This window comes from Zootoca vivipara, chromosome 7, assembly GCF_965207765.1.
Source record: "Zootoca vivipara chromosome 7, rZooViv2.hap1.1, whole genome shotgun sequence".
Classification (NCBI taxonomy): Eukaryota; Metazoa; Chordata; class Lepidosauria; order Squamata; family Lacertidae; genus Zootoca; species Zootoca vivipara.
Genome location: NC_142590.1, coordinates 82536821 through 82553642, shown reverse-complemented (window position 1 = coordinate 82553642; position 16822 = coordinate 82536821). Strand labels below are relative to the sequence as shown.

General features: G+C 38.5%; 1 protein-coding gene across 2 annotated transcripts in view; it reads left to right on the top strand.

The window, feature by feature from the left end:
- Window positions 1–16822, top strand: part of LOC118088639 (serine/threonine-protein phosphatase 4 regulatory subunit 1) — a 47992-nt gene that overhangs the window by 5331 nt on the left and 25839 nt on the right. For both annotated transcript variants that reach the window (XM_088674690.1, XM_088674689.1), the window contains 8 exons: window positions 4130–4262; window positions 5352–5458; window positions 5821–5963; window positions 8074–8220; window positions 12052–12159; window positions 12770–12835; window positions 14250–14408; window positions 15920–16074. In XM_088674690.1, the coding sequence (XP_088530816.1) occupies window positions 4130–4262; window positions 5352–5458; window positions 5821–5963; window positions 8074–8220; window positions 12052–12159; window positions 12770–12835; window positions 14250–14408; window positions 15920–16074 (1018 nt within the window). The remainder of the gene's footprint in view (window positions 1–4129; window positions 4263–5351; window positions 5459–5820; window positions 5964–8073; window positions 8221–12051; window positions 12160–12769; window positions 12836–14249; window positions 14409–15919; window positions 16075–16822) is intronic.

Below are 16822 nucleotides of genomic sequence, written 5' to 3'. Positions count from 1 at the left end.
TTGCAGGGCTCAGTGGACAAGATATTATTATTATTATTATTATTTAAATTTGTATACCACCCTTCATTTGTAGATCTGAGGCCAGATCACAACATAAAAATACAAGATATTAACAAGATTACTCATTTACTTACTTCTAAACATACAAAAATGAACTTTCTTTCTGACTGGTTCCAGATGTCTCGAAAAAAGTCATGCAGTGCAATCATATGCACATTTATTCTGAAATACAGTATGTCCCACTGTATTGAGTTCGGCTTACTCCCAGATAAGACTGTATAGAATTGCGGCAGGAAAGATTTTTTAATCCCAAGAGAGCACTCAGTTCATTATAGTTCTTATTTTGCTCTAATGCGTCTTGTTCCTGCATATCTGTCATATTTGTAAATGTTACCATCATTCAGCCAGTATTTTAAAAAGGTTGCATGAATTCATTTTAGTAAAAGGGAAATTATCAAAGGTTGATATTCTTCTGATTTAAAATCAGCTAAAACAGTTTATAATCTTGTATTTTTGCATTGTTATAACCCACCCCTGGGACCTTCCTGCTTTACCTACAGCTTAATGTTTGTTTTATTTTTCCTTGTTTCTGGCTGCTTTCACCTGTGCTTTGGTTGCATTTCAACTAAGTTGTGGTCAGTATTGTGGAGCATGGGGTTGATACAGGCAGCACTGTACCGCTGTTTCCTCTTGGAGCTCCTGCCCTCTTTTGCATGATTCCAGCTTACTTTTTCAGATGTTAGTAACAAAAGTAGGCTAATTTCCTTTCTTGGGCTGCAATCATATACCCAGTTACCTGGGACTACCTCCCATTCAACTTAATTGGACTTACTCCTGACTAGACATGTAGAGAAGAGAAGAAGAACCTCAGGCCTTGGTGCCAAATATGTCCCTTGCGTTCTCTCCCAAGCCATGCCCCTCATTAGTCCTGCTGTGGACCCTCCTTGTAGTATCCCTGAACTCTGGTAATACTTCTTGGGGGATAGAGCAGAATGTGTGAGTGCGTACAGAAACAAATTTACTGCACAAAGTTGTTCAGTACTGAATGAAGGGTGGCAGGGGAAACCAAAACAGTTCTGCAGGATTTGTATGTTAGATTCTGGTTTTTCAGATGCGACATATGCCTGTTCTCTCCTCCCCACGCCCAGATTTCTCCATTGTTTTCTTTAAGGAAAATTAACATCTAAGGTAGCTTTCACCTTGGTCAGCCATTTTGGCAACATAGTTTGCAAAGATGCTTAGCTACTGCATTTCACTCCTTTGTCCTGAGACATTATGGCAAAATCTCTGCTTTTCCTTCATAATTTTGCCAACTAACAGCTTTTTCCACTTTGTGCCTGCTTTGAAAAAGGTGGCTCATTATCTTTCATTTTTTTAAAATCACGTTGCAGTGGCTATATCATACCTATCTCTAGTGATTGTATTGGCTTCTCTCACATACAACACATATTTATGGCTTTCAGATCTCTTACTTATCTGGTCCACCCATCCTGTTGGTTCCTATTTAAGACAAGAAATTGGGTTGGGTAAAATTGGTTTCCAGCTTCTTAAGTTAGTTTCAAGGCATTAATTGTGTGCAGCTAGTTAAAACATGACGTAGGAATGGGAAATATTTTTGTTATCTAACACTGTTTCTTGGCCTAATCTGGGAGTTGTATAGTTCAGTTCCTCATTTTGTAACTAGTTGCAGGCTTTGTATATCACCTAACAGATGTATATCTTTTAAAGATCTGAAACCTTTCCATTGCATCTAAGTGTTCTTATCTGTCTGCCATTGTGAGAGAACGTATAGGCAGACATACTCATACATTCCAAACAGTATAGCATATCCCTCATGTTTGGGAATTGCAATAGAGTACACTGGCTGGTACATCTGCATCTGGAACTCATTTTTAACTCTCCAGAGATGACAAAACAAGCACCTTATTTATTGCATAGTTAACCAAGTATAATTGGCTAGTTTTGCCTTTTACAACGTGCACCTTTTTTTGGGTCATATACAATAGAGATGTTTAAGTAATAATCATTTCAATAGCAGCAGGAAACACATTATTCCCCTCCACTCCATACTTCAATTGACAGTTTTCCCTCCCCTTCCCATAAATCAAAGCAAGAGTCATGACATTTGCCTTTGTGAAACCTTCTAATGCAATTACAATAAGCAAACGAAGTTATACAAGAGGGTAGTGGTTGATCGGTTACAAACAAATTTTAAATATGGAGACCAGCAAGCAGAAACCTATTGTTTAAAATGTCAGCCTGAAGCTTTTCATCTAGCAACTCCCAAATGTACTGCCTGACCAGTTTCAGATGCCCTATTCCCTATCCCATTATTAATTGAGGTTTTGGTGGTATAAAGAGCAAGGCCTTTTCAGTGGTGGCACCAGAACTTGGGAATGCCCTCACTGATTAGATGTATCAGGCTTCCTCTCTTCCATCATTTAGGTGCCTTCTGAACTTTTATTTTACACAGGTTTTCAATGTTTGTATTGGCCAAAGCATTTTTTCTTTGCATTAGTTGTGGATTTTGAAATTGTGTGTTTGACCCCTCCCCCCATTTATTGCTTTGTTTGTATCTTTCTTAAGCTTCTGTGGAAATAAATAAATAATCACAAGTTTGCTTGAGTAGGGGAGTTTCTCAGACAGAAATATACCGGTCAGACAGAGGCTCCTTTAAGTGAGGGAGTGATAGCCAAAAATGTGATCAGATAAATTCCTGGGTCAGATTTCACTTTAGCCAGGAGTCTATTATGGTGCCTTATGCAAACCATTAACTCCAGTCCACACCTGCTGTATGGAGATAAAAATGATGCCTTTCCTTACAGGTTTGTTGTAAGGATAGCTGAGGTTGTATATAAACTCCACCCAACAGTCAAAAAGTACTACCCGGTATGCAAATACTGTTCTTAGCTGTTCAAATCTGATTTGTGAATCAGTGTTCATGAATAAGCAGTGTTAGAAGCTGAGATATGAAAGCTAGGAGCTAAATGGCACCTTAAACCTAGCTTATGGGAGCAACAACGGAATGTCTAGGGACGCTTTTTTTAATAAAAAGATTGCAAAGCTGAAAATGAATGAACTGCAGCTAAAAAGTTATGTTCATTTTACACATGGTCTAGTCCAGTGTTTCTCAACCTTTTTTGGGCCACGGCACACTTGTTCCATGAAAAAAATCACGAGGCACACCACCATTAAAAAAGTTAAAGAATTTAACTCTGTGCCGCCCTATATTGACTATATAATTATGACTAAAACCACCCTCCAGTCGTTTGCACTGAGCTTTGGGAAAGAGGAGGAGAAATATTGCTTTCCGGCGGGCCAGCGCTGTCTATTGCCGGCCGCCAGGCACGTGACAATGCAAATCGCCCTTCTCGCCGCCGCACGTCGCGGCACACCAGCCAGCGTCTCGCGGCACACTAGTGTGCCACGGAACAGTGGTTGAGAAACGCTGGTCTAGTCCTTCCCCTTCCCATCCCCCTAATATTCTTAAGAGGGTTTCTTCTCCAGTCTTCAGAGAGTAGCTGGAAGTGGGAAGGCAGAAAAAGGTCCTCCTTTCCTTCCACTCTGCAGTTTTAATCTGAAATCTAAGGCACAGTACTGCACCCAGAACTCAGAAACTCTTCGTGCTAATGAAATTCCCTGTCGCAAAATGCGCCTAGAATAATGGGAGTTTCGAACACTGTGAAGAAGCTTTGGATATGTTTGGTCCAAATAAAGATATAAAACAAATGTAATAAGATAAACCAGGAGGATATTATGTATATATATTTTTTCGTGCCTCACTGAACAACTTTTCCAACTGTCTGACTTTAGAGAATCCCCTTAAATTCAGACTTTTTAAAAAAATTGTAAATTGTGTGTTGACCCCTTTATTTCCAAGTTCATTCCAGTCTTACCAAGCCATTCTCTACACACTAATAAGAGCTAGTTACAGTATGTGAATTCCTTCAAAGTTTTATCACAAATCTCATTAGTTTAGGCTTTAAGAAATGCCAAAGGTTGTGAAAATTGGCAACCTTGTTATTTTTTGTGGATTAGATTTAAAGACTCAGGGTTTCCCCACTAGATATATTTGGTGCTGATAATTTATTTTTTTCCTTGCTTACATGCTACTTTTCTTCCCTTCAAGTTGGGTTTGAAGACTATGGACCAGATTGTGATAGCATGAGGATAACTGCATTCTTGGACATTCCAGGACAGGATAACTTGGCTCCGCTTGCACGTCTGGAAAAATATGCTTTTAGTGATAATATATTTAACAGGTAACAATGCAAATAATTATGCAAATGTTGTCATGTTCATTTTTCTCTCCTTTTCATAGATGTTCAGTGCAGGTAATATTCTTATTATAGGATTTAACCACATATATTTTTAAGAATAATATTGTGTTGTATTAATGTAGTATATTCAGTGTTTCTGTTCAGTAGGTTGAAATCCCCACATTCTTAGAATGGGGTAGCAAACTTCTGCCACCAACCACTGTCCTCAAACAATTTTTCTTTCTCCACATCCCAGTCTGACTTCATTCTCTTCCTTTTAATTTCTTCTTTGTAGCTGTTTCCCTGTAATTTGCTTTTTATTTACTTCGTAAATTGTATGCACTGCTTGATTGTAAGGAAAAAACCCTCAGATAGGTGGGAAGTTAAACCTTAATTAAATCCATAAGCGCCTCCTCCACACGCCCTGACTTCTGTCTTGGCACATTGTGCCCACCATCCAATAGCCTTCTTTTTTTAAAAAAAATAGCTAAGCGGATGTATCCCTCTGGCTCTCATGCAATTTGAGCTCTGATCCCTTGGTATAATTTGCTTAGCTTTTTGAACAGCGTAGCTTCAAATGTTTTCTATGGTCAGAGTGGGCCAGAAACGGAGAAGGGAATCAGGGCAAAGGGGAAGATGCAGTGGATGAAGCCACATTCCCATTCTCTAGGGTTCCCATATTTCAAAAAGTAAAAATCCAGACACTAAAGTTGCTGAGCTTTTTTTTTCTTTAAGCGATTTCTGCCCAGACATATGGCAACCCTACCATTCTCCAAACTCCAGTAGTACCAGAGCAAAGTACCAGCCACAACAAGATGTTTTAAGACGTAATTATCGGTTATACTTAGTACAACCCTATGACATGTTTTCATATTTTTCTGAACAGTGAACAGTGGTCAGTTTTTGCTTCTGTTATGTAAATCTCCAAGCTACTCTATGTTGCATTACATTGTAAATATTTAAAAAGTCATCTTACGTCAGTAGACCACCCACACATGGAACTGATCAGATTCCACTGTTTTATATTGCTCACAATGCTTAGGTTACATATTTCCTCTTCTTATTTTTTTAAAAAAAACATTGCCTTTACAGGCAAATCATTGCCAGAGGTCTACTTGATGTCTTTCGAGATTTCAGTCACAATGAAGAAGATTACTTAACAGTAATGGCAATAGTAGTCCGACTGGCTGAAGATACAGGTGAGAGTTCCAGTTCTTTTTTGATATACTATTGCATATGGTTGTTTGCATGGCCCATCTAGATCAGCCATGTTTTGACTGTCAGTGGCTCTCTGGAGTTGCAAACAGGAAACTCTCAGAGCTCTACTTGAAGATAGCTGGATTGAATCTATGAGCTTCTGCATGTGAAGTATGTTCTTTAGCTCACTTTGCTAAAAATGAATTTATTGCTCTGTGCCACTATTAAGTTCTGTAATTCCAAAAGATTTTGCTGCTTATATAGAAGTTGCTGTATTCAGATGCATGACATTCTGTTCATTGAATGCATATGTTAACCACCTTCAAATCAACTAACATTGTTACTTTATTCTCTAAATCCCCAGAGCCTACTGTACGGACAGAATTAATGGAGCAGATACCACCAATTGCTATTTTTCTACAGGAGAGTAGACCAAACTTTCCTACCTCCTTTTCTGAATACCTTATGCCTATTGTGGTGAGATATCTCACAGATCCAAATAACCAGGTAAAAAGTTCTGGATTTAAGATTGTTATTCAGTATAATAACAATGACTTCAATAGGAGATCCTTAATTAGAAGACAGTGGCAAACTGTGATTTAACAGGAATGAGCTGTGGTGAGCCTTAGGCCCATACGCTCCCCTGTCCTCCTCCAGCATAGCAGTGAGGAGCAGTTTGAAAGCTTTAGCTTTTGTTTTAGATTAACCAGTTTATTTTGACATCCAAACCTGGACAAACTCTGGTTAATCTTAACTATGGTTTGTGAAAACAAGCCAGCTTCAAAAAATAGTTTATGAAGCTAGCTTGTTTCAATAAACAATAGTTCAGAGTTTGGATTGCCGTTAATTGAAAACAAAAGTTTCCGAGCTCATCTTTTCTGTGCAATGGAAGGAGAGCGCACTAGCCCAAGACTTGCTGTGGCTTCTTCTCATAAACTAAGGCATAATTTTGTGTTATCTTTACATTTAAAAAAATCAATAAAATGCTAAACAAAACCAATACGGTTTTCAATGTCTGCTTAAAGAGAGTTTTAAAGAAATGGGGCTGTCAATGAAAAGGCCCTGTGTCTGGTACCTGCTAGTCTGCTTGGTAGGCAACAGAGCAGGGCCTCCGAGGATAATCTCAGAACCCATGGGAGCTGATTCCAAACTATTTAGGGATTTAAAAGTCAAAACCACAACTTTAAATTGAGCTGATTAACAAATAGGCAGTCAGTGCAACTGGCACAGTATTAAATATATTAGCAAGTTGGAATTCCTTCTCAGGTGGCAGCTGTTTCTGCAGATGTGAGTAAGATTTCATTTATATCATTAAAGTATATGAGATAGTTCTACGGTGGATTGATTTAAGGTTGTTGCCATCATAATAAATAACAGTTATATAGATAAGTGAGGAAACCCCCAATTTTAGCCCTGCGCTCTTGCTATTTTCCTTGAGTCACATTCAGGTTCTTGCATTAGATTTGTTACATCTCCTACCCAAGATCATTGCTTTTTTCTACCATCCTAAATTAAGTGATGATGTGACAAAAGCTCTTAATTTTTTTGTTAACCTTGTTTGTGTTACATATTTATTCTGTAGTTGACCTCCTTTGTAATGTTTTATTTTGAAATCTTTAAGATAATCTAGTTTTCTGTTAATTTTGTTGCTTTGACTGTACAGGTGAAACTCGGAAAATTAGAATATCGTCGAAAAGTGCATTTATTTCAGTAATGCAACTTAAAAGGTGAAAGCAATATATGAGATAGATGCATGACATACAAAGCAAGATATGTCAAGCCTTTATTTGTTGTAATTGTAATTATTTTTCCTTAGGTGGGTCAATGATAAATGGAATGTAATTAATGAAATGTAATAGCGATGTTTATTTTTGTTTGTTTTTGTATTATTGTAAGTATTTGTTTTATTACTGTGGAATTTCCAAAAGAAAGCATTTGTAAAAAAAGAAAAAATAATAAGTTGCATTACTGAAATAAATTCACTTTTTGACGATATTCTAATTTTCCGGGTTTCACCTGTATACTCTATATTTGACTTTCCTCATAAATGTTTGATTCTGGATTGTTTTATTGATGTTTTAATATGCTGCAAACCGCTTTGAGATAAAAATATAAAGCGATATAGAAATGAAATAAATAATAATAATAATATTTTTTAAAATTAGCATAGGGAGGAGGTCATTTGTAGCTCTGATATACTCTTTAAAGCAAGTGTACAAATCTAAGACAGGTGTGAGTTTGGAGGTTATCTTTCAATAACTGTTCAGGAAATGAACGTTCCTGAACATTTCCAATTTAATATATCCAAATGAGCATGTATGAATGCCACAATAAGCAATCTTTCTAGCCAGCAGAAAACCTTATCTAGCCGTTCTAGTGTATGAATGTAACTCTGGTGCTCACATATTCTTTGTGAGCTAGATTGAGTTGAATCTGAGATGACCTCTTTCACAGTGTCCTTAGAATAATCCTTTAGAAACAAAAGGCAGTGATAAGTTATCAAATGCAGAAGAACATGAATTAGCTTTTCTAATTTTCAGTGCTGCTGCTGTGACATTTCTTGCATATTGGGGGGAAATTCTCACTGGTTTTTATTTTCTCCTTTGCACATTGATAGGTTAGAAAAGCAAGCCAGGATTCACTACTCATACTACTGGAACAAGGTCTTCTTGGTCAATATGATATTGAAAATAAAGTGTGCCCAATCCTGTTAGATCTTTCTGCTCCTGAGAGTGATGATGAATACAAAGTGGAAGCTGTAAACGTAAGTAGCAGTTGTCTTTCATTTGGAAATTCTTCTAAATTTGCAGTAGGGAACAAAGTCCTATACCTACCATCTTAACTTGTTTGTACAAAGTTAAATAGCTGAAGACTATGCAGGAGAAATTCCACCTTTGTTATTGGCTTCTTATTTTTGACTGGTCTAGTTTTAAATTTGTTGTTTAAGTGACGATATAGTGAAGTAGAGAGAGGAATAAAGGATGTGCCAGATGTGCTTGATAGTGTATTAGTCAGTATGAGCCACATGACCAGGCTTAGCCCTTGTTGACCTCACCCTACAGGTGAAGTGAGTTCTAAGGTGAAAGTAATAAGGGAAGTGTGGCACTTGTAGGAGAACCTCTTTATTAGACTTTCTGAGTACAAGAGTGCTCATCCTTTTTAGCATTCAGGTGTCAAGCTGGTAATGTGAGGAGGGCCTCTGTGTAGGTGTACTAGAGCAGGTGTAGGCAAACTAAGGCCCAGGGGCCGGATCAGGCCCAATTGCCTTCAGGATCCGGCCCGCGGACCGTTCGTGGATCAGCGTGGGGATTCTGTTCGTTCGAGCTGCTCCATTTTCTCCCCTGCGCCATTCCATTCCACCCTTCCCTCACACACACCGTGGTGGCGCCTCCTCCCTCCCTCCTCCTGGCTTCTCCCCGCCCTGCCTAGAGGAGGAAGGGGGCTAGGCTGAGCTGGCTGAGTGCCATTTTAAGCAGCCCCTCTCTGGAGTCAGGCCTTTCGCGCCACTCATCTTCCCTCCGCCACCTCTACCGCCTCCCTGGTGCCCCTGTGGCCAGAGAGCAGAGCGGACAAGCTCATTCTGCCTACCCACAAGAAGAAGCAGCAGCGGGGGTGGTGGCAGCCCCAGGGAAGGTAAGCGCAGCGGCTGGGGGTTAGGGGTGGGGAGGAGGACTACTTGCCCCCCTCCCCTCTTCTTCCAGCTCCTGCCCATGGTGCCGCTTCTCTGACCCGCCACAAGGTTTGAGGGATAGTGGACCGGCCCACGGCTAAAAAAATTTGTCGACCCCTGTATTAGAGGGACAGAAAATTACCTTTGACAGAGAGCTGTAGCTTAAAAACAAACACACAAAACCACACACACACACACAAACATATTTTAAAAAGCCTATGGAGGGCATTCCACAATGATGAGGCCACTGCTGAAGAGCCAATTTCTTTGCCTCCATATTGCTTACTAAAAGAACCCACTCATAAAATTTATCTCTTGGAAGGATCTATCAATCCTTCTTTCTGATTAGGGAGTCACAAATCAACTCCTTTTTCACACATTACTTTCAGCACAAGCTGCTTGCCACCTGCTGTGTCACCCTCATGAATATTCTGTGACCTGCAAATAGTTCACAGTCCACCATTGCAAATTGTTGATCTGGAGTCTAGAGATGGGTCATATCCACACATCACAGTAAGCCATAAAACCTTGCTTATCTTGCACAAGTGAAATTGTGCCCACTTTGCTCCTTCTAGCTGGTGTTGTGAGAAAACAACTCTAGCTTAGTGTTACAGCTGAACCAGAGATTGTGCTTGTTTTCCTCCCAGCAAACTGTAGTTAATAAACTAAGAGCATACTTTAACTGGAGATCATAGTTTGTTGGGAGTGAAATAAATCACGACCCCTGGTTTCTCTGTAATGCTATGCCATGGGCCACAGTTTGTTTCCTCCCATCTCAGGAGTAGAGGTGAACCCATAGTTATGACTTACAATGACATGCAAACATGACTATTGAGTCTGTAGGAGCTTGAAGTGTTTTTAAGTATTAGTATTTGTATCTCCTCCTGCTTTCGTTTTAAAAAAGAGGAATCCTAGATTAGTGTCAACAAAACACAGCTGTTCTGAAAGCACATTGAAATATGTTGTCAAATTTAAAAAGTCTAAGTTCCAATAACGGACACTGGCAGCCACAAAACAGACCACTTCTTCACATAAGAACTGTATATCAGCCTCACTATTAGTTTTCAGTTGCTCTTGGGCTGCAGAAATTTAAGAAGAACTGGGCATGTTACGCTCTCTTTCCCTGGCTCTGCTGTGTGGTGTTATCTTAACCTGTTATCCATCAAAATTGTTATATTCCACTTCAGTTAAACCCACAATGGACCAATAATATAACTGTTTGGAGGAAAAGGTCAAAATACGGGGAAAGTGTTATTTTATTTTCCAGCTGCTAAAAGAATTAAACTGAAAGAAAATATAATCCTTCCAAATAGTCACATATAGTCCTATTAATGGGTTATAAATTTCAGCATTAAAATATTTGGCAATTTCCCCTAAAGGTACTGTCTTAAAGCTATGTTTCTTCTTGATGTGGTGTCCAAAAATCTATAGCATTATTGCTTCTTTTAAATTTATACTTGACTATTAATAGTTGCTTAAATTTTCTAATTCCCAAGTGTATTGAGTTCTTCAGATCATTTGCAAGAAATCCGTTGTGTCTCCACAAAATGTGAACCTTTGTAATTTCATTTTACCATGGCTGTCTGACACTTCACCCATAAAATGACTTTACCAGCTAGACTACAGTTTCTTGTTTGGGAGTTGCTTAGGCCAATTTCCAATGTAACATCTGAATGCCATATGTCTTTTTCAAGGACTGACAATTCCATTAAAGTCAGGATAGGATAATGTTCTCCAAGTTCTTTCTTTGCATTCAGTCACAATGACTGAACCATTTGAGAAGTAAGCTGTTACTTTTAATAACCATATACTTTTTAATATATTCTATAAACATATTGAAACTTTAAAAGAAGAAGAAAAAACAACCAGCAAAGTTTAGGAGGCTTGGCCTTATAATATTTGAATAAACTTTTGTGGTATTGACAATTTAATAATTTTACACGAGTCTTGGGAAAGGTAGTACATTCATACAGTGTAACATTTTTTAAATGTTTATTTTTAGAAAATGTTCTAATTCTTAATGTTTGAGACAGAAACTCATTCTGTTTTTGGAAAAGGTGTTATAGTCAAAGATGCACAGAAATTATTCAGTTTGCTCTTTGAGGGATGGGAGGCTTTTATGGGTGGAAAAAAGGGAACTGAATGTTCACTGCTGGTAATGTCTGCTAAATTTATAGGTAAAGGTAAAGGGGCCCCTGACCATCAGGTCCAGTCGTATCCGACTCTGGGGTTGCGGCGCTCATCTCGCTCTATAGGTCAAGGGAGCCGGCGTTTGTCTGCAGACAGCTTCCGGGTCATGTGGCCAGCATGACAAAGCTGCTTCTGGCGAACCAGAGCAGCACACAGAAACGCCGTTTACCTTCCCGCCGGAGCGTTCCCTATTTATCTACTTGCACTTTGATGTGCTTTCGAACTGCTAGGTGGGCAGGAGCTGGGACCAAGCAACGGACCAAGCAAAATAAATTTATACCCTGGTTTTAAACAAAAATTGGCTCCTAAAGCAGGGCCTTTCCATTGGCTGAGCTCAGAAACTAGCAACGTTTGGCTCCTTTTCTCCTTTGAACTCTTCCTAATCCAACTGGTTGTTACAAGAAATTTTTAACAAAGAACTAGCACCTGAGTTTTCTTTTTCCCCTCTCCCCACTTCCTGTCCCCTTTACTTATGTGTCATGCTTTTTAGATTGTAAGCCTGAGGACTGGGGCTATCTTACTACTCATATTTGTAAGCTGTTCTAGGAGCTTTTTCTGAAAAGTAGGGAAAAATTGCTTTAACCAAATAAATAAGTAAATATCTGATGAATTTGATTTCTAAGCCATAAGAAGTTCATATACAGAAGTCACATTGTCTAACATAATTTTTAACAGAACAGCTAAGAGGAGAACTTTAAATGGAGAGAAAGAATTGAGATATTTTTCCCCTATTAGATAATCTGCAAAATGGCTTCTATGGTGAACAAATCAACCGTTGAACAGTTGCTGCTTCCCCGATTCTGTGAGCTCTGTGGTGATGGGAAACTCTTTCAGGTTCGGAAGGTTAGTACTTATTATTTAAGACTTAGTTGTGCATCTGCATTGGAATTTATCTGTTCAAATCAGGTAATTCACAACTTACACTTATTTAAAGTAAGATCTTGCATCTTTACACCTGTTGCTAAAAAATAATAATTGCGAGATTGCTGTTCTGGCTTTACATGGTTTTGCTTATATACACAATGACCAGGCATGTAACCCCACTTAAGTTGTGAGTTACCTGTATATAAAGTTAATCATGTACTTGTGCTTTCTTGAATAAGGGCCACAGAGTTGGTGATCCTATATTTCCTTTCAGTCATTTCCTGCTTATCACACATTCTCTACGAAATGTGTTGAGCAGCTGTTGTATGCATTAAAATATTTGAGTAGCATACCCCATAGACTTTTATGCAGTTAATATGATTAATAACAGCTACAAGTAGGAAACATACCATAACAGTATATTTTCCAGGTTGTGAGTGTAGGCAGCAAGGTTCTGTCTAAAACAAATGCAGAAGCAAATTCTTACTCTGTGAAGAACTGTAATTTGATCAGTACTGTATAAAGAAAGACATACAGATTCAGAATTGATACATAAAAGCAAACAAAGTTTTTGTTTCTCTTGTTTTAGGTTTGTGCAGCAAACTTTGGAGGTATTTGCAATGCTGTGGGGCAAGAAGCCACAGAAAAGAACTTGGTATGTTAAAGTTTGGGGTCTTGAGTCTATGTCATTTTGTTAAATTTATAGAGCAGCCCATGAATAATATCTGCTGAGAGTCTTCCATATTAAGGTATCTAAATACTAAAAATGCAACAGATAATCAATAAAATCCACAATAAAAAACAGGGGGGGGGGACTCCTAACTGCACAGACAATATAATAAAACAATGTGTAGTCTGGGTGAATAAGAGCTTTTTCATCTAGCACTAAAAACACCACAGAGAAGGTGTCAGGCTATCCTCTCTGGAGGCTATTCTGTAGCCCACATGCCACTCGTAAAAAACCTGTCTTTCTGATAGTCAACTACATCTATTCACTTGGTGAGGGCATCTGGACAAGACCTCTAAAGAATATAGGGTCAGGTAGGCCTGGTGTGCTCTGGTCCATGGGGTCACGAAGAGTCTGACACGACTATACGACTAAACAACAGGCAAATGTAGGAAGAGGTGATTTTCAGGGAACCTAGTCCTAAACCATTTAGGGCTTTTAATACATTTAAATACATTTAACACAGAACTGGTTTAAGCCAAACCTCTAAGGAAAAGAGAGAGAATCCAGAAGTGCATGCTTTTTTTGATGAAGTGTGCCTGATGCACTGTCTCTGGACACCCTTGAAATCAAACCTTGGAGCAACTCCATCAAATGCACCAAGGCACACACACAGAATGTGGCTTATGAATATATGATACTGGGTGGGTGTTGGGTGGCTGAAGAATACATCAATGTTACTTAAGACCAACAACCCATGTCATGCTCATAGCAGCAGTGTAACAAGAAGATTGTTTTGATCCCATGCTAGTAGCTTTCTTTCTTTCTCCCTCCTCCCTCCTGAGACTTGTAAAACTAAAGTCTCAGAAATCCATCCGTGTGTCAGATTTCTCCCTCAAGCTAAAACTGTTGTGCTTGATCTTTAGCTAGCCATGGTGGTTGCTATTGATAACTTCAATTTGCAAGGATAATCCTTCAGCATTAGCATTCCTTCTTTAAGCCTTGCTGAAAGGACATTAATATTTGTAAAAGTATCTGACCCTGCTGTCAGCTTCTCTTCACGGATTGAAATAAATCAGATTGACGGTCTCAGGCAGCTTAGCTTTCTTCTGTGACATAAGTATCTGTTTATGTGCAACTGCACGTAGTATTTGTAGCCAGAATTACCAAATTACAAAAAATAAACCTGAATGCTTTAATTTATTTGTTAACAAGTCACTTGATACCATTTGCTAGAAACTGCTAGCCAAATGATGTTTTCAAAAGAGAAACCCTTACTTGAAACCTCAAATAATTATTTGGAAGTAAATGTCTTCACAATAGATGTGTTGAGGGATGCAGTGCAAATCAGTAAAATTGCCATTTTAGAACTGTTTGATCTGATATGTCTTTATCTTGGTAGATTCCGAAGTTTTTTGAGCTCTGCTCTGATAGCGTTTGGGGTATGCGAAAAGCTTGTGCTGAATGCTTTATGGCTGTCTCCTACACCATTTCACCTGAAGTTCGGAGAAGCAAGTTGTCTCCCCTCTTTATTAGTCTCATCAGTGACCCTTGCAGATGGGTAAGTAGAGAGTGGATCAGTCCATCTTAAATTGCAGCTGTACTTTTCTGTCTTTTGATAAATGACCATGACTAGCTCAAGTGACAATTATCGAATGTTGTATTTGAGTTGCTCCTCTCAGCTAATTAATTGCAAGTCATTAAAGCTTTGTTTCTGTTAGCTCATGCATGATGGAAGCTTTTTAAGCAAGCAAATAGTAGTTCAGCTGTCAAAAGCAGACTTCATGATTGCATATTGATCAGCTTTCTCCTTTTGCTTCAATACAGAGATGACTTGTGACAGCCCTTTTAATTTAGAGTTTATTCTGTTGTAAATGTTCATGGTCCTGATGGACCATCTTACTTTTTCAAAACACATCTCTTCAGTGTAGCCTTTGGCATAAGTCCTTAGTTCCCATATACTATTATAACTAAGCCTAAGCACATATAGCAGAAATAAACAAATATTTCCTTGTCCTTTCTCTGTCTCCTATGTGCTGAATTTTAGATTGTTGACTGTTTGGGGCATGAAAATAATAATACAAATCTGGTCTATTCCTTTGATTTCCCAAGGAGATTGATAGTTCTTGAATTTCCTATATTAAGCCCCTCTGCCTTCATTCTACAATCTAAATTGCAAAACATAAAAGTTATGCTAAGGGTCAAAGGAAATTATGTTTGTGTATTTTTTTGTTAAATCCATACTCGTAATAATATTGTATAGTTTGCTCAAAAGTTGTTTTTATTCTTTAACCATTAGGTTCTTAAGCACTATTAGTTACCTCAAAGCATTATCTTATTTGTTAACAAGTAGCAATATGTCTCATACTGATTTTTTCCTTTTGTTTTTTGTTTTGAACCAAAGTGTAGTAGTGTGTTTGATTTTTCTGCTGGTGTAACCTCTTTAACTTGAGATGAATGAAATTTCATTCTTGAAGCCGTTGGCTATGAATTCTAGCACCCTGTTTTAGTGAGGAAACTTCAGTCTCAGTGATCTCTTTCTGGACTGGCTCATTGACATGTACATAAATACCATGTGTGGTTTCTGTTGCTGAGTGTTCATAGCCCAGGCATCTGGGGCTGCATGTACATTTTCTCCTGCTAGACTGGAGAGCTGTACATGAAGTGCCTAATAGCTGGTCAATTGCTAGCTTTGAAAGCACAACAGACCACCTGCTTGGAGGAGAATGTGGACTTAATCCAGGCACCAATCACCTGCTATGTTTCAGAAATGGATTCCCCTCCCTCCAGTAAGTAAACCATATAATACAAAACAATGTGCAGCTCCATTCTCATGATATTTGTTGATGCCTTATATCTAGCTGTTTGATGTTTGACATTGGTCCAAATCCCTGAAACGGTTAAAACTTGCCTCATTCTAGCAGTGAAATTATACTATTATCCTTGCCCTAATGCCTTTCATTTAGTTGATTGGGATACTTTGGAATCACATTGGAACAGCAAAGTGTACACTTGTCTCCAGAAGTAGAGTTATCAAACCAATTGTGTCTTCTTACTTTTCCAATACCGTAGGTTCGTCAAGCTGCTTTCCAGTCCCTCGGGCCGTTTATTTCTACTTTTGCAAACCCTTCCAGTGCTGGTCTTTACATTCGGGAGGATGGGACACTTAGTATCCGGCCTTCCAGTCCATGCCCAACAGGCAACAATGCAAATGATGTGTCATCCAGGTACAGTGATTCAGCTTAATTTAGTTTATCGCCTAGTTCACATGTCACATTATATCATGGTCTTCCTCCATCCCACTGCTGCTAGGAAACAAGCCAAGATCTGACTTGCTGTGATGCCTGAACCCAGGTTTGTGGTTCCCCTCCCGCTCCCAATAAATCATGTGCAGTAAGTCAAGAACAAATCTTGGTTACTGTTTGTGGCTCCCTTGGACTGAAGCAAACCATGAGCCTGGGTTCAGATGTCGTAACAAGCCAGTAAGTTGTGAGTTCATATTAAATTATAGTTTGCAGATTATATTAAAACATACTTAAAAACAAACTGGGACAACGGTGATTTGAACCTTAAACTCTATTCTTTGGTCCAAGACAATAACTGGTACACATACACACATCCATACCCTAAGTAGTAGGGTGTCTTTTACTTGTTTTTCAAATCAATTAGTCTGCAGTTTCAATGCAATTCATATTTTTAAGTTCTAAAAATAAAGTGAGAGAGGGCTTCTATCAGCTATGTAGATAACATAAACTTCAAAATACACAGAAAAGTGTCCTTGTGATAAAAGCTGGTAGTTTCAGATGTCATATTTGCACACCTCAGTATCAGCTGACGTGTTAAGAGGTCTGAAGCTAACTTCAGCTGATTTAATGAAGCATCTTTGAAAGCAAGATTTTAGAGAAAATTTGCAATTATTGCAGTTAAAGTATTACCTAAGATACTATGTTTAAGTGAATTTTGTTTTTTCAATTT